Source organism: Heloderma suspectum, chromosome 4 (assembly GCF_057233095.1).
Source record: "Heloderma suspectum isolate Gila_16-S chromosome 4, 16-S_ref, whole genome shotgun sequence".
Lineage (NCBI taxonomy): Eukaryota > Metazoa > Chordata > Lepidosauria > Squamata > Helodermatidae > Heloderma > Heloderma suspectum.
The window spans coordinates 267,397,942-267,414,832 of record NC_139461.1 but is presented as its reverse complement, the minus strand read 5'-3'; the positions used below and the strand labels follow the sequence as shown (position 1 = coordinate 267,414,832).

Genomic DNA, 16,891 nt, shown 5'->3' with positions numbered 1-16,891 from the left:
CTTACAAGATTTATAAGAAAGAAGAATTTGGATAAAAGATGCTGCAAGATAATAGAAATAAAATGGAAACAAATCAAAGGACAGCAGTAGTTATAAAATACTTTAAAGATGGTGAAACTGTAATAACAAGTTAAGCAGCTTTTAGGTTTTTGAAAAACAGATTAAAAGCTTATGATCTAGCAGCCTTGTTAAAACATACAGGAAATTGGTATTAGGGTCCAAAATTATGATTTCATGCAGAACTATGAACAAAAGTTAGAAAAATATACTGCCTTAGGGTTAGGTATGTATATATTGTATATGTAGTCTTGTAGAAATATTGGCGCTTCCCAACTCAGGCAGTAATTTGCTATATTTTGTTTACCAACAGCTGAAAATCTATACTAGAAGGAAATCATAACAGGGTGGGAGGACAGAAAAGTTACCAATAACTATTTTACCACTGTCCACTTATCTCATTTTAGTCTGTTTATTTGCAATTTACATAATGGAATGTAGAAGACCTTCAAGATGGTCCAACCCTTTCCTCTTATTCAGAGGAGGTGTAGGTAGAAATAAAATGATAACTGGAGGAATTTTAACTTAAGGTTATCCTCGAAAGCTGGAAGAATGCAAATAAACTTGGAAGCAAACAGATCCCAAAGAGGAGTTCAACAGAGATGCTTTTTGAAGTAAAAAAAATAGTTCAGCACCTTGTTTGTCACTGAGGACCACACTGGAAAATTTTCCTCATTGTATAGCCAACCTTTCCTTATTATATAGCCAAACTTTTCTGCAACCATGAAGAATAGGGATTTGTGTGGGAGTAAAGAGTTCTTTTTAAATTAAAGTTACTCCCAACTTGGAACATTATCTAAGTGATGTGGAGATCCCAAACCATTTGCATAAAGCAGTTCCCACACAGATCAGGGCAGTATTAACTGCGTCCTTATGGTTTGATAAAAATGGCTCCAACCCTTATGGAGCCACTTCACATAGCTTCCTACATATTTAGCTTCCACATGGTTTGTTATTATCACAGCAACCAAACTGCTTAGGTAATGTGTGAACTGGCATCTAGTCTCTACTTTCTACCAAAGGGTTGCATGAAGCCTCAAGCTAGCACCTAGGACTGAGAAGAATTGCGGCAGGAAGTGATGGCTCTTCCCCTCCCTCTTCAAGGGTTCTGCAATCTGTAGCTACTATCAACAAGTAAACCTGGTATACATTCCATAGTCTAATTCAGAGGTATTTTTTCAAATGACCACACCAGAAAAAGCCAGGTTTTTTAAGGCAATTGCCTGCTTGGCAATTTAGCCACACCTGCCTGCGTATTCAAATGAAGATTTACAAAAGCCAATAAAATAAGGCAGGAATTTTCAGCCACCTAGATGATCAGTGTTCTTGAATGTTCTTGAAGGTTTGAATGACAGAAGCCCTGAAGCAAAAGCAACTACACTAAGGGAAAATATTTCTTCCAAAAGCACATGTTTACGCAAACAACTACACAGGTAATGCTGCAGTGATGAAATACTAGACTACATTCCTATACCCAGGCTATCCAGGTTTTCCACTACAATTCTGCAAAACAAAACACAACTCCTCTCACCAAGTTAAAATACTGGAACAACGTAATGTTCCGATTTTAAAAAGAAATGGGAGATGCTAATGCTGAAATAAACCACACAAACCAATAAGAACATAAGAAGAGCCATGCTGTATCAGAACAAGAGTCCATCTAGTCCAGCTTTCAGTTCACACAGTGATCAACCAGCTGCCTATGGGAAACCCACAAGCAGAACATGAGTGCAACAGGACTCTGCCATCCAAGTTCCCCAGCAACTGGTGCACATAGGCATATTGCCTCTGGTACTGGAGGTAGCATATAGCCATCAGGACTAATAGCCATTGATAGCCTTATCCTCCAGGAATTCGTCCAAACCTCTTTTAAAGCCAACCAAATTGGTGGCCATCACTACATCTTATGGAAGTGAATTCCATAGTTTAACCATGTGTTGTGTGAAACAGTACTTCTTTTGGTCTGTCCTGAATCTCCCACCAATCAGCTTCAAGGGATGACCCCAGGTTAGTACCTGTTAGTATTATAAGAGATGGAGAAAACAGACTCCCTATCCATTTTCTCCACACCATGCATAGTTTTGTACACCCCTATTATGTCTCTCCTTACTCGCCTTTTTTCTAAGCTAAACAAGCTGCTGTAACCTTTCCCCATAGGGGAGTTGCTCCAGCCCCTTGATCATTTTAGTTGCCCTTTTTCTGCACCTTTTTCAACTTTACAATATCCTTTTTTAGGTGCGGTGACCAGAACTGTACACAGTATTCCAAGTGTGGTTGTACCATAGATTTGTATAAGGGGAGTGTGGTATTGGCAGTTTTATTCTCAGTTCTTTTCCTAATTATGCCTAAAATGGAATAAAGAATAAGGGGAGTATGATACTGGCAGTTTTATTTTCAATTCCTTTCCTAATTATGCATACGATGTAAATTATGAAGCAAAAAAGGCCAAGCATTACAAAGGACAGAAAAGACAAACTTACGTGGACAATTTATTGTGTCAATTGATATGTCTGGTGACATGTTTCAAGTACAGTCCACAGAAAGCAGCTACATGTCAGGGAGGTGCTGAGAAGTTATCAAAAACTACAGGATAAGAAGACTGCATTCTTTCACAAACCTCTTTGAATGGCCAGAAATTCTCCCCTTTGATTAATTTCTATCATTGTCTAATCATATCTCTTGCAACAGCAGTTGCTCTGTATTTTTTTTAAACCTGCCTTATTCAGCTATTTGTCAGACTATTTGTCTAATCCAGAATTGCCTACTCTAACTGACACAAGCTCTTCAGAGTCTCAGGTAGAGGCCTTTCCTGTCACCTGGAGTCATGGACTTTCCTGTTAGGTGGAGATACCATGGACTGAGTCTGGTTTCTTCTGTACACAAAAGCATGTGCTCTACCAACTGAGCTTGGCTCACAATGCATTAAGGGTTATAGGACTGCAGGATGGAGAGGATCACACAAGAGGACAGAATGCATTGTGTACAATTGCTACAGGGCCCAAGGGCATTTTGTATCAGGGAATCCACAGTAGGATAATGGAAGATCCATTCTCCTTCACCACTGTGGCACTCATCACCCATCATGGAATGGTGGAATTATCTAGGCTCCCTTTAGGCACCCCATGTTCCTTTTGTTTTGAATGTTCTTTTTCACATGTGTACGTGAACTTGCATATCTATATGTGTATCTGAACTTGGTATTGGGGGCAGGGGGCGGTTGCAGTGATGTGGAGGACCCACACCAGACCTTGTAATGTACTACAAAAAGTGGGGAAAGTAGCTCATTGAGATCATTGAAAAAGTGGGGAAAGTAGCTCATTGAAAAGGAGCCTGGGGAAGGAGGACCAGCCAGCAGCTGCACCGGGTGATCCTGATCCTGAGCCTGCTTCTGCCCCCGCCCACAGGTACTTAAGGCTGGGCTGCCAGAGGCTGCTCGGGAAGGAGCCTGGGGAAGGAGGACCAGCCAGAAGCTGCACCGGGTGGATCCTGAGCCTGCTTCTGCCCCCGCCCACAGGTACTTAAGGTGGGGCTGCCAGAGGCAGCGCCTCGGCATGCGCCTCGGCGTCGCGCCAAGTGTGACACTAAGTGCGCACTTAGCGTCGCACTTAGCGTCACGTAGGATCTGAAGATCTACCCACCTGCCTCTCCAGAGACACCAGCAGCCACAATACCAGCAGCAAATAGCAGCAGCAGCAGAGGGCAGCAGCTTTAAAGACAAGGGGAAGGGGCAAACGTGGACTATCTGCTCCTTCTTAGCTGCTGTTCTCTTTTATCTCTTTTATATTCTTTTAAACTGTTGTGCATTTTATATCCTAACATTTTAATATGTGCCTGGGAGGACTACTGGGCAACTCAGGGGGTGGGGGAGGTGCCACCATAACTGTGGCTATGGGCAGGGGGAGGTATGGCATTGGGGGATTAACAGGCCAGCTGAGGAGAAGAGGGGCTAGACACCTTACAGCTGTCCCCTCTTCTGGTTCTTCCCCCAACCTGATGGTTCCTGGCAGCCTTACCAGTCTGCCCTCGGGTCTGGTGGTGCTGCTGCTGAATGCCAGGTCGGCCCAAAATAAGACCTCCCTCATCCATGATCTGATTGTGGATGAGGGGGCTGACCTGGCATGTATTACTGAGACCTGGGTGGGGGAACTGGGAGGGGTCACTCTCTCCCAGCTGTGCCCTCCTGGGTACTCGGTGCAGCACCAACACCGACTTGAGGGTCGGGGAGGGGGGGTTGCCGTGGTCTATAGGAATTCAGTCTTCCTCTCCAGGCTTCCTGCTCATTCGAGTGCAGATCTTGAGTGTTTGTACCTTGTGTTGGGTACCCGGGACAGATTAGGGATTCTGTTGGTGTACCGCCCACCCCGCTGCCCATCAGACTCCCTGCCTGAGCTGACGGAGGTGGTCTCGGACTTGGTGTTGAGGACCCCCAGGATGATGGTCCTGGGGGATCTCAACTTCCATGCCGAGGCCGCTGTATCCGGGGCGGCTCAGGACTTCATGGCCGCCATGACAACCATGGGGCTGTCCCAACATGTCATCGGCCCAAGGCATATAAAAGGACACACGCTTGATCTGGTTTTCTCGACTGGGCAGGTGGATGGTGATCTGAAAGTGGAGGAATTAACATCTGTCCCTTTGTCATGGTCAGATCACTTCCTGCTAAGGTTTAGACTTCTGGCGGCCTTTCCCCTCTGCAAGGGTGGGGGACCTATTAAAATGGTCCGCCCCCGGAGATTAATGGATTCCGATGGATTCCAGAGGGCTCTGGGGGATTTTCCTGCTGGTATGGCTGGTGCTCCTGTCGAAGCCCAGGTCGCTCTGTGGAATGCAGAGATGACTCGGGCGGTTGACACGATCGTGCCCAAGCGCCCTCTCCCTCTGAGCAGAGCCCGGCAAGCTCCTTGGTATACACCTGAGCTGAGGGCAATGAAGCAAGAGGGGAGACGGCTAGAACGCAGGTGGAGGAAAACTTGTGCTGAGTCTGACCGAACACAGGTAAGAGCCCACTATCGAGCCTACTCTGTGGCGGTGAGGGTGGCAAAGAGGCAGTTCTTTTCCACCAGCATTGCATCTTCTCAGTGTCGTCCAGCGGAGCTTTTCCGAGTGGTTCACGGCCTGTTACATTCTGGGCCAGGGAGAGAGACGGTGGAACCCTCGGTAGTATGCTGTGACAATTTTTCATGGCACTTTGAGGTCAAAGCCTGCGAGCTCATATTACGCCAGTACTTTTCCAGCTGCACTGGCTGCCAGTCCATTTCTGGGCCCGATTCAAAGTGCTGGTGTTAACAATTAAAGCCCTTAACGGCTTGGGGCCAGGTTACCTGAAGGATCGCCTCCTCCCATATGTGCCTGCCCGGACCTTAAGGTCATCATCAGCGGCCCTTCTCCGTGAGCCCCTGCCAAAGGAAGTGAGGCGGGTGGCTACTAGGAGGAGGGCATTTTCTGTTGTGGCACCCCAGCTCTGGAATGAGCTCCCTAGTGAGGTTCGCCTGGCGCCTACATTGTACTCCTTTCGGCACCAGGTGAAGACCTTTTTATTTTCCCAGGCATTTTAGCTTTCTAAATTTTTATCTTTGCTGTTTTAAATTTGTATTTTAAACTCCTGTACTGCTGCTAGGTTTTATTGTGGTTGTATTGTTATATTGTGGTTTTAATGTTCTATATATTTTAAATTGTTTTATTGTGTGTTGTTTGGTTTTAATTTTTGTGAACCGCCCAGAGAGCTTTGGCTATTGGGCGGTATAGAAATGAAATGAATAAATAAATAAATAAATAAATAAAAATTATGAGAGAATAACACACAACTTAAGTTTACCATAAATGTTTACAGAAGGAAGGCTAGATTAGTATACCAACCCCATAGCACTAGACTGGCAGATTAGTCTTAATAGAGGTAAAGAAAAGATGGAGGCCGGAAGTTATCATTTGCCAAAAAAGGAGAGGGGAGGAGGCTAAGAAAATGGCAAGGCAGGGCTTGGGAGGCTACGTGGGTCTGTCCTCATGTGTGGTTCAGAAACTGCAACTAGTGCAGAATGCAGTAGCTAGGGTGCTCACTGGGACACCTAGTTATGCCCACATTAACACCTGTATTAAAAGAACTACACTGGCTGCCTATTATCTACCAAGCCACGTACAAGGTTATGTTATTGTCATACAAAAGCCTAAACAACTTGGGACCAGGATACCTAGCAGACCGCTTTCCCTTATACATACCAAGCTGACCATTAAGATCAGCAGAGGAGGCCTTGCTGGTCATTCCAAACTGAACGGAATGTCACCATGAAATACCCAGACAGCGGGCCTTCTCTGTAGTGGCACCCACCATCTGGATAACCCTCCCTCGTGTAGTTCAGGAGGCAGAGAATGTGACATCATCATCATCATCATCATCATATTATATTATTATTATTATATTTATTTATATCCCATCTTTTTCCCAATACTGGGACATCTTTCAAACGCCTCCTGGAAACACATTTGTTCACCCAGGCTTTCCCTGGGCTGTAACTAAATTAATTATGCTGCTCCATTTTACTGCTGCTTGATTTTTGCTGTAGTTGGAAGTGTTTTTAATGCTGTGTATTAATTTTGTGTTTTTAATATTGTATTTTAATATTCTGAACCACTGAGAGATTTTTATTATATTCAGTGGTATATAAATACCACAAATACAAAATAAATAAATAAATAAATAAATAAGTGCAACAGGGGCCTCAATTTGCACTAGCACAGGAAGGGCTACATAAGGGGCAGAATGGATAGATTTAGAACAGGGTTCCCAACCTTTATGGTCTGGTGGACACAACAGGAATTTTGAAAAAGTCTTGTTGGTGCTCTCATAAAATAGCTGGCTATCATTCTGGGCACTGCCAGTCACAAAACACCAAAACAGAAACACAAAACAGAAGGGAAACTGGTGAAGCTGAAAGCAACTTCCCCAAGAACACAAACCCAAGGAATGCACACACCACATCAAAACAAAAACAAACAAACCCAGCTCTCTCACAAACAGTGAGCACATGCAAAACACGCACCCTCACTTCCCATCTCACCAAACGCACCTTACCACTCCCATGGTAATGTTTTCTTTTCTCTGAGTGGCTGGGCACGATTCAAAATGAAACACTAGGCTGCAATCTCCTGCCATTTTTGCTTGCTACGAATGCCACTGAAGTTTGTGTGGGGCCCGCAGGCATAAATATGGCGCTGGAGATCAATGCTTCACTTTGCAGCATGCCAGCCTCTCAGCTACTTAATTATAAAAAAGTCTTTACAAATTTTAAAAAATCAGGAGGGACAGGGGACTTAGTGGGCACCAAGAGATGTGTCCACAGGCACCACATTGGGGACCCCCGTTTTAAAGTAGTATCAAAGAAAGAGAAAGAAACAAAGCTAGAGTGAGTATGTTTACCAGTTTCAAAGGAAGGGTGACTCATAACTTCATGAGTAATTAGAAACTCATAGCAGGCACCAACTACCCTGGCCTTCACAGGTTTTTGGTCACAATGGGGGAGACACCCACCCAGATTTGATATATCCAAAAGGTGGTTTTGACTCACGCAATGATGGGGAGACCAAATGGCTGCCCAAGCCATTAAGGATCCCCGAGCCATACGATTTGATTGCAGGAACAGAATATGAATCAGACAGCCTGTACCATTCTGTGGTCCCTTAAGGTTCGCAGGTGAAGCTAGTAGCAAGATCAAGGCAGGAAGGCAGGTCAAGGCACGCAGGAGGGAAGCCCTTGGATAGCTCCAAGTGGGTCCTGCTGGCTGGAACTCTCTCCTACTAGGACAATAGGATGTTGTCTCAGCAGGTAGCTAAAGCCAACTGGAGCTTTATGTAGGCTGACAAGTCCTATAGTGTGGTCAGCTCTGCCATCCCTGGAGGAGTTGACTGGACTGTTAAAGGGCCCTCACCTATTTTTGTAGCCTAAGACTTCTGCAAGGCTGGGGAGATGGAGGTTCTGCCAGGGATTCATCCTCTGAGCCACAGGATGATGGCAAGGCTGAGACACTAGCTGTCCTATCCTTCAGGAAGTAGCCTGTGCCTGGTCCTCATTAGAATCCTCTGCTGCATACTAGAAGGCCCAAGTACTGGGGGGTCACGACACGAGAGACACCTCTTCTAGGAACCTGGCTAATCTGAGGAATATAAAAAACATGGAGAGAGCAAAGGGAATTTAGGGGAAGGAGGCAAGGAAGGGAGCTAGCTAACAGTGTGGATATGTGGTTGCACTTGGCTTGTAACCCTGGAAAACATCAGCACCATGCTCTAAGCTCTCAGCTTGTCCAACAAACAAGTATGGTACTGGATTTAAAGCACAGCTCCCCAGGATTCTGAGACGCCCACAAGGTAACAGCAGTGATTGTGGCTGCATATCCAAAATGGGAGGCTCTCAGGCATCCCAGGTATAAGGATTGGCCTTACAGTGTGACTGGGCTGTGCCACAGAACAGAAGCCAGCTAGAGAGCTTCAATGGGTGCTCCACAAGGCATTAAGTTCCATCTATGACTACGAGGCCACAGATCTATCTGAGCAAACAGGGCAGCAAAGTGGTTCAAAAGAGGAAAGCCAGAAAAACTCAGGGAATATGGGCTAGGCATAAGAGCAGGAGAGGGAGAGTACTAGGAAGGATTATGAGGAACAGGCTCAGAGCCAAGTGAACACCGAAGGAGTCTTGGAGCTGTGTGACAGAGAATCTGTCCACACTGGATCCCACAGTTAAGAAGAGCACTGGGTACCCAAACTCATGTTTTAGACTCCAAGCAAAGAGCCAACAACTTTGGTCAGACTCAGGATGGGGTAGAACAAAGGGTCCAACAGCTTGACTCTGGGGAATGAAAAGAAACCTCAAGAAGGATTCTGACTTCTGGTCGGAATTAAAAGCAGCTGAATAAGTATTATAAAAGCCATGTTTCCAAGAAACAGTTAGGTAGAGGAATACAGATCAACAGGTGCCAACAAGAGGTGCTCTGGTGGTACTTTAACCTGCTGATCTATCTTGGGGCAAAAACGCTTCAGGACTGAATCATGTTTCCTGTTAAAGCTCTAGACTGGCCAATTTCAAAGTGCCCTTGTGGGTTTTCTGGCTGGGGTAGTGACTTCATAGTCAGGAAGGCATTTGCATGTATCCAGAGCTCCAAGCTTTGCAGACTGCAGCAGGGTAACTCTTTTAAAGGAGGACACTCAGGTCAGTGAACTACAAATTCCAAAAAAGTCAGGTAGCATGCAACTATCAGGATCCTTGTGCTCCTCGCTGCCCTAAAACCCTTGCTCATGCCGCTTTTCTTGAAACATCAGTTCATATTAGACAAGGTGCTACAATTATGTCAACCAAAATATAAACTACATGTGTACAAAAGCCATCATGGTGTTTTCAGAGTGTTTTCAGTAATACTCTGGGGTGGGAAAAAGCAAATACCTATAGCTGTTACCAAGCAGGGGTGGAAACAGATTGGGAGGATAGAACAGCACCCAGATTTTCCATGGAAAGCTAAACCACAAGCTACTAGAAAATATTTTGCACTGTGAGTATGACTTACAGCAATATGTCCTGTTTTAACTCAACAATAACAAAAAAACTGGTGAACTTAAAGCTACATGTCCTACTGCCTTGACCACAGCAAACAGAACTGTAATTACTGCATCAAAATTCAGTGAAGTAACGAAACATGCCCAGTATACAGAAAAGACAACATAGCTCTCAAAGCTCTTATCTCCCTAAAGCTGCAGGTTTTTAGTTCTCAATAAAACCATATTGCTAGGGAACAAAACTTAATATTTAAGTTAAGTTAATGGAATATTGAAATTTGCACTCTAATTTTAATTTGTCTCACTGAAATCAATAGGACACGTCAGTCATGCGTAAAAATTCTCATTGATTTCAATGAATCTACTCCAGGTATGGCTAAATCTGGAACCAATCCAGTGTCTTATACACTTTTAAAGTGTATCCCAAGATTTAAAAAAGATGAACAGATCAGCCAATGAAATTTTAGACATACAATTTCTCTTTCAACCCAAGAATTTCCAATTAATGATGCTATAATTTGATTTCTATTAAATCTACATGATTGAACGGACAACTCTAAAGGGCACAATATATGTGATTTTGCTTTGGTTACCTTTAGGCGACCAAGCTATTTTGGTACAAGCTTTGTAACAATGAAATCTCATTTTCCACAAAAATATCCCTCATTTCTACAAATGCCATTTACTAGAACAGACAAGTACTTTCTACAGACGTAGGACGGACTGCCTGTAAGGTGTTAATGGAAGTTATGTAAACTAGCCGGATTTGCAGCTGATCAATCCCAACTCTATCCCAAATCAGTCCTCAATAAATTCTTTCATTGAGATAGAAAGTTCTTGACTAAGCACAGCCAGGAAATAAACTTCGGCATAATATGATTGTGATGACAAGCTTTACTGTCTCCTCCAAACACAAATCAACAAACACAGTTGCTGCAATGAACTCATTTATCCCAGGTGGATAACATCATTTCTGTCGTGTCTAGTTTTAGCTCTGAATATGGAAACCAGGAAAACAATGAGAAAACAAAAAAATAAAATTGGTGTAGGAGTTAGGAAGATTTGAAAGCTACAAGTTTACAGAACCCTTGAAGTTAAAATATTTGACTAACCACTGGAATGTATATGTTTTATGGACTTTTATGAAAACTAAGATAACATTTCTCAATGGTAAAGTCAAGCAAAAAACAAACAATACAGGCAAACACTGTTAAGATGCTTGCCTGCCTTTCTAATTAACTGCTCAAAGTAATTAATCATAAGGAAAGTTGCTCTTGAAGTGAAGCTTTTTAAAGGCAATAAAGCAATTCCCTCCACCCTATCATATTCTCCATGCCAACAAGTTGGGGAAAGATCTATCTAGTTTAAGTAGAGATATTTGATCCAACCACAGCAATTGACTTTAACCATGATGGCTCCTTATGTTATGGATAAAAGCAAAATGTTATTTATATTAGAATTAATATGATATTGTACATCAGTTAATCAAGCTGTTTTGTCACATTTTTGTTTTAATTAGCCAGACATGTTAATCTTGCAGGTAGGAAATTCCAGCAAAGGAGAAAGGGAGTGTACAGATTTGATAGGAAATATTTACCAGTCATACTGCTGTCTCTGTTTATTCCATTATGAAGCTTACAGTGAACAAATGCTGCATCAAATAGCCATGATCCAAAGAGGTTCAAGATACTGTTAACCTTTGGCCTGTGGGGAGCAGGGAGAGGTCGAGGCTCAGAACTGGTCTGGTTTGGACTAGATAGTGGAGAAGTGGAGGATGGCTGGTGTTGTACTTTGGAAGCATGAGCAGTGCTAGCCTATTTGAATAAGAGAGAAAATCATCATCTGATTAGAATTAAAAAAAAAAGTCATATACTTCGTCATGTCAGACAATACAAGTTATCACCTGTATTACGCGAAACATAAAATCACTGTGTTACTAATCATAGAGGCTTACTGTGCTGTTTTTTATTGTCGTCTTATTCACAGTTACAGCTCGATGCCTTCGATTGTGAGGTGGGGTTGTGTTAACAGCAGTAGTCTGGGGCATGCTCAATCTATTTACTGGTGTGGGTGGAGCACTATCCGCTCGAGGCCTTGAAATACCTGAAAGATATTATTCAAATCTCGATATGAAGTCCTTCTATAACCTCAGCGTTATATGGGTATTTAAATAGCAAAATAGACACACACACACTTTCCTCCCATACCAGCACCAGGATTAAAACATACCTTCTTTTGAGAATTAGTTTTTCATTAAGATTGAAAAGTGATGAAGGAAAGTATTTCAATTAACTACATATAAGTTTGCTGCTTACCTTAAAAAGGTGAGCAACACGCACATTTGAACCTAAAAAATGGGAAGAGTAAGAGAGCCAATAGGAAGCAAAGAGGAACAAAGACTGTTTGAAAACCACTTTCTTCCCAGCCATGTTACAGGCACCATCAATTAACTTTGTTCTAGTACAAATAAGCTGCAATTTTAAAAGGATGATCTCCTCCCTGCACCATTCAAGCTAACTAAGGAATATATCCTACAATCCTGTACCCAGCCACATGTACTCAACAGTCACAGTTTCAATACCTGTAACTTGGGAGCAAAAGAAAACTACAATGCTAATGGGAATTAATTGATGGTGCTTACTCAGAAAACATACTAAAAGGAGATATGTGAAAGTAGTGTGAATGAAACTAATTCCCCTTAAATGTACTCGGCCATGGTGGTTTTTGCTCCTAGAAAAGTGTTTAGTGTCATCCGTTTTCATCACTCATCACAGGAATGAATAAGAAAATAAGCATAATTGCTACCAGCATTTAAATCATTATCAAAAAAAGTTATCTTTTTAAAGATTCGTTTCAGGCCGAATATTTGAAGACATAGTTTGCAAGCATGGTATTTGAAGAATCCCTCATAAGGAAGTACAAGGGCTGTAAAAAGCAATACATCTTTGAAACAATGATTATATGGACTAGGAGTGGGGAAAGTGTGCCCTTCAAATGTTGCTGGACTGCATCTATCATCATCCCTCACCATTGGCCAAGCTTGTTAGCGCTGATGAAAGTTGCAGTCCAACATCTGGTGGAAGTCACATATTCCTCACCCTTAATATAGAGACTGGACAATGAAGAAGTCTCAGTGTTACTTAAATTTTAGACAGAAAGAAGCAGTGTGCAGTATCCTATTCAGCACTAGTGCTAAAGTAAATTACGTTGCACTAGTGTAAGCTGCCAATAGCGTTTGCTGGCATGACAGGTTTTCTGGGGAAACCCATTGCACTAGCAAATGCTATTGGCATTGCACTAGAGGTTGCTTATGCTAGCACAACAGAATTTACATTAGCACTAGTCATGGTATATCCAGAATGCAATGGTTTGGTAAAATACCTACAATTTGGAAAAAAATTCAAATCTTAGATGCATACTATACTTTCAATAGTTCTTCATCCACAAGTAAAATATCAAGAAAAAAAATCCATTGCTAATAAAAGGACAGAAGTAATTTACAAGTGTGTGATCGCCAATACTCTTCCAACTGCCTTGTACAACAATTAGCACAATTGAAAAGGAACTGTGCTATTAGTTTAATAAAGAAGCAGTATTCTGTTAAAGAAACATTCTTCCAAGATTTCAGGCTTTAATTTGATATTAAATATAAAGATAATTTTAAGAATGACTATGTCAATATGGTTCTGTGGTATCTTCATAATTAAGGTCAGCTCTCTCATACTGCAACAAATTTGAAATCGCTGTCTTCAAAATTGTAGAAGCGCACTTTTCAGTTTATTGTAGTTCTGTTAAAGAGTCCAACTCCTTTACAGACCACTGTCATTTATTGTACGGTGTGACAGGTACCTAGTTCAGCATAACATAAATAGTATGATTGGAAGAAGATGTCTAATATGCACATTTTAATATATTTTATGTTAATGAACATAGCAGGCAAGTTACAGTTGGTAGACATCTTGCATTTTTTTCAGCAACAGCATCCTTTAATGGTTACTCTCAAAGGTAAGAGATCCAAGCAATCCCTTCATGAATATTTCAAGTGAAAAAAATCAGCAACGTATTTGAGATTCTTTCCTTTTCCTGTTTCTAAACCTTTAAGAGGTTTTCAAGCATCTCTAACTATGACAGCCAGAACAAGAGTGCACTGATGTTTTTATAAGAGATTATGGGCTGTGCAAAAGAGACATAAGGCTCACATATGCAGATGTGGAATCATAACTAACTCAGTTGTGTCATTAGTTTGTGTTTAGACACAATTTCATTAGCAACTTAAATTGCAAGATAGAAATTCAAGAACTTTGGGGCCCAAATATTTTTCTCATCCATCCATCCTGTAGTAAGAAGAGGGACAGAAAGGGAAAGAAAAATACTTCAGGTGAATGACTGGCTATGAAGGTGGTGCCAACGAGAGAGATTTGGATTCTGGGACAACAGCCTATACTTCCTGGAAGATGGACTGTTTGCAAGGGACGGGTTGCACTTCACAAAGGCTGGGAAGAATGTGTTTGGCCACAGCATGAAGAACTTTATCAGGAGTGCTTTTAACTGAATCCTTCAGGGAAGGGAGATGTAAAGTTGGGGGTAACAGTTGATGAAGGCTCATGCACCGCAACGGCGAGAACAGCTCTAATAGCACCCAATAATAGTCTTCACAAACATGTAGGAATAAAGCCAGATTATGAAGCACATGGTCTTCGAAGTCTATATACTAATGCCCAGAGCAGAACGAACTTGAACTCTTAATACAGGAGGGAAATTATGACTTGATAGGTGTAACTCAGACTTGGTGGGATGACTCCTATGATGGAATACAGCAACTGAAGGATATAACTTGTTCAAAAAGAACAGGAGGAACAGAAAGGGAGGTGGGATTGCACTGTATGTGAAAAATACATATCTCTGCACAGAAATACAGGAGGATGAGCTTGGTAGCCTCATCGAGAGCATCTGGGTTAAAATAAATGGAGCAAAGAATAAAAGGAACATGGTGGTTGGAGCCTACTACCGGCCACCCAATTAAGGAGAAGACAAGGATGACACTTTTGAAAAGCAAATAGCCAATGTTTCAAGGAATCATGATGTAGTAGTAATGGGGGACTTCAATTTCCCCAATATTTGTTGGGAGACAAATTCTGCAAAATATGGCCACTCCAGGAAATTCCTGACTTGTGTGGCGGATGACTTCCTCCTACAGAAAGTAGAGGAAGGAACTAGAGGATTGGCTATCCTTGACTTGATCCTAACCAACAGAGATGACTTAGTGGATATAGTAGCAGTTACAGGAAGTCTGGGTGAAAGTGACCATGTTATACTTGAGTTCTTGGTTCTAAGGCAAGCAAAAGCTGCATGTAGCCAAATGCGTACCCTGGATTTTAAGAAAGCCAATTTTAATACATTTAGAACAATGATAAGTAAGGTCCCACGGCAAGCGACGCTAATGACAATAGGAGTCCAAGATGGGTGGGAGTTTTTAAAAAAGGAAATTCTCAAGGCACAAACAATTCCAACAAGGAAAAAAGGTGGAAGACAACAGAAGAAGCCAATGTGACTTCACAAAAATCTTAGAGATGACCTGAAAACAAAAAAGCACACATATAGGAAGTGGAAGGAAGGCCAAGCAACAAAGGAAGAGTACAGGCAGGTAGCACAGAATTGCAGGGGTGGCATCAGGAAAGCTAAAGCGGAGAACGAGCTGAGGTTAGCGAGGGATGCTAAAAGCAACAAAAACGCGTTCTTCTGCTACGTGCATAGTAAAAGACAGAGGAAAGAAATGGTGGTTCAGCTACTAAATAAGGATGGCAAAATGGTAACAGATGACAAAGAAAAGGCAGAGGTGCTCAATTCCTACTTCGGCTCAGTCTTCTCCCAAAAGAGGGTCTATGAGCCCCCTGGCAAAGGTGAAGTACAGGCTGAAGGGGCAGGATTGCAGCTTGAGATCGATAGGCATATGGTCAAGGAACACCTAATTATTTTGAATGAGTTCAAATCTCCAGGGCCAGATGAACTGCATCCTAGAGTAATAAAGGAACTGGCAGAAGAACTCTCAGAACCACTGTCTGTTATCCTTGAGAAATCATGGGGGCAGGTGAAGTGCCAGATGACCGGAGGAGGACTAATGTTGTCCCATTCAAAAAGGGCAAAAAGGAGGAACCTGGGAACTACAGATCAGTCAGTCTGACATCAATCCCTGGGAAAATTCTGGAGCAGATGATAAAGCAATCCATTTGTAAGCACCTTGAAAACAATGCAGTGATTACTCGAAGCCAACATGGATTTGTCAAGAGCAAATCCTGCCAGACGAATCTGATCTCATTTTTGGATCAAGTAACCTCCCTTGTGGACTGTGGGAGTGCTGTGCACATAATAGACCTCAACTTCAGCAAAGTTTTCAACAAAGTACCCCATGATATCCTGATGAGCAAACTAGCTCAAAGTGGGCTAGGTGAAAGAACAATCAGGTGGATCCACAGTTGGCTATAGAATCGGACTCAAAGAGTGCTTATTAATGGGATCTTCTCAAACTAGGGAGAGGTAACGAGCGGGGTACCGCAGGGCTCAGTCCTGGGCCCAGTGCGCTTCAACATTTTTATGAATGACTTGGAGGAGGAGGTGCAGGGAATGTTGATCAAATTTGCAGATGACACAAAATTGGGCAGGATAGCTAATACCTTGGATGACAGAAACAAAATTCAAAGTGATCTTGATAGGCTGGAGCGCTGGGCAGAAAACAACAGAATGACATTTGATAGGGAAAAATGCCAAGTTCTGCACCTAGGAAAAAGAAACCAAAAGCACAGTGACAAGATGAGGGATACGTGGCTCAACAACACTACAAGCGTGAAGGATCTTGGAATTGTTGTCCATCACAAGCTGAATATGAGCCAACAATGTGATGTGGCTGCAAAAAAGGCAAATGCTATTTTGGGTTGCATTAATAGAAGCATAGCTTCCAAATCCCAGGAAATACTAGTTCCCCTCTACTCAGCACTGGTTAGGCCTCATCTGGAGTACTGTATCCAGTTCTGGGCATTTCACTTTAAGAAGGATGCAGACAAGCTAGAGCGAGTTCAGAGGAGGGCAACAAGGATGATCAGATCAGGGGACTGGAGACAAAGCCCTATGAAGAGAGACTGAAAGAACTGGGCATGTTTAGCCTTGAGAAGAGAAGACTGAGGGGAGATATGATAGCGCTCTTCAAGGACTTGAAAGGTTGTCACAGAGAGGAAGGCCAGGATCTCGATCATCCCAGAATGCAGGTCACAGAATAATGGGCTCAAGTTACAGGAAGCCAGATTCC

The 16,891-nt window shown here is 42.5% G+C and overlaps 1 protein-coding gene across 6 annotated transcripts in view; it reads right to left on the bottom strand.

The window, feature by feature from the left end:
- RALGAPB (Ral GTPase activating protein non-catalytic subunit beta) overlaps positions 1-16,891 on the bottom strand; it is a 106,635-nt gene that overhangs the window by 38,089 nt on the left and 51,655 nt on the right. For all 6 annotated transcript variants that reach the window (XM_084853773.1, XM_084853774.1, XM_084853775.1 and 3 more), the window contains 2 exons: positions 11,546-11,694; positions 11,189-11,405 (listed from right to left, as the gene is read on the bottom strand). In XM_084853773.1, the coding sequence (XP_084709899.1) occupies positions 11,189-11,405; positions 11,546-11,694 (366 nt within the window). The remainder of the gene's footprint in view (positions 1-11,188; positions 11,406-11,545; positions 11,695-16,891) is intronic.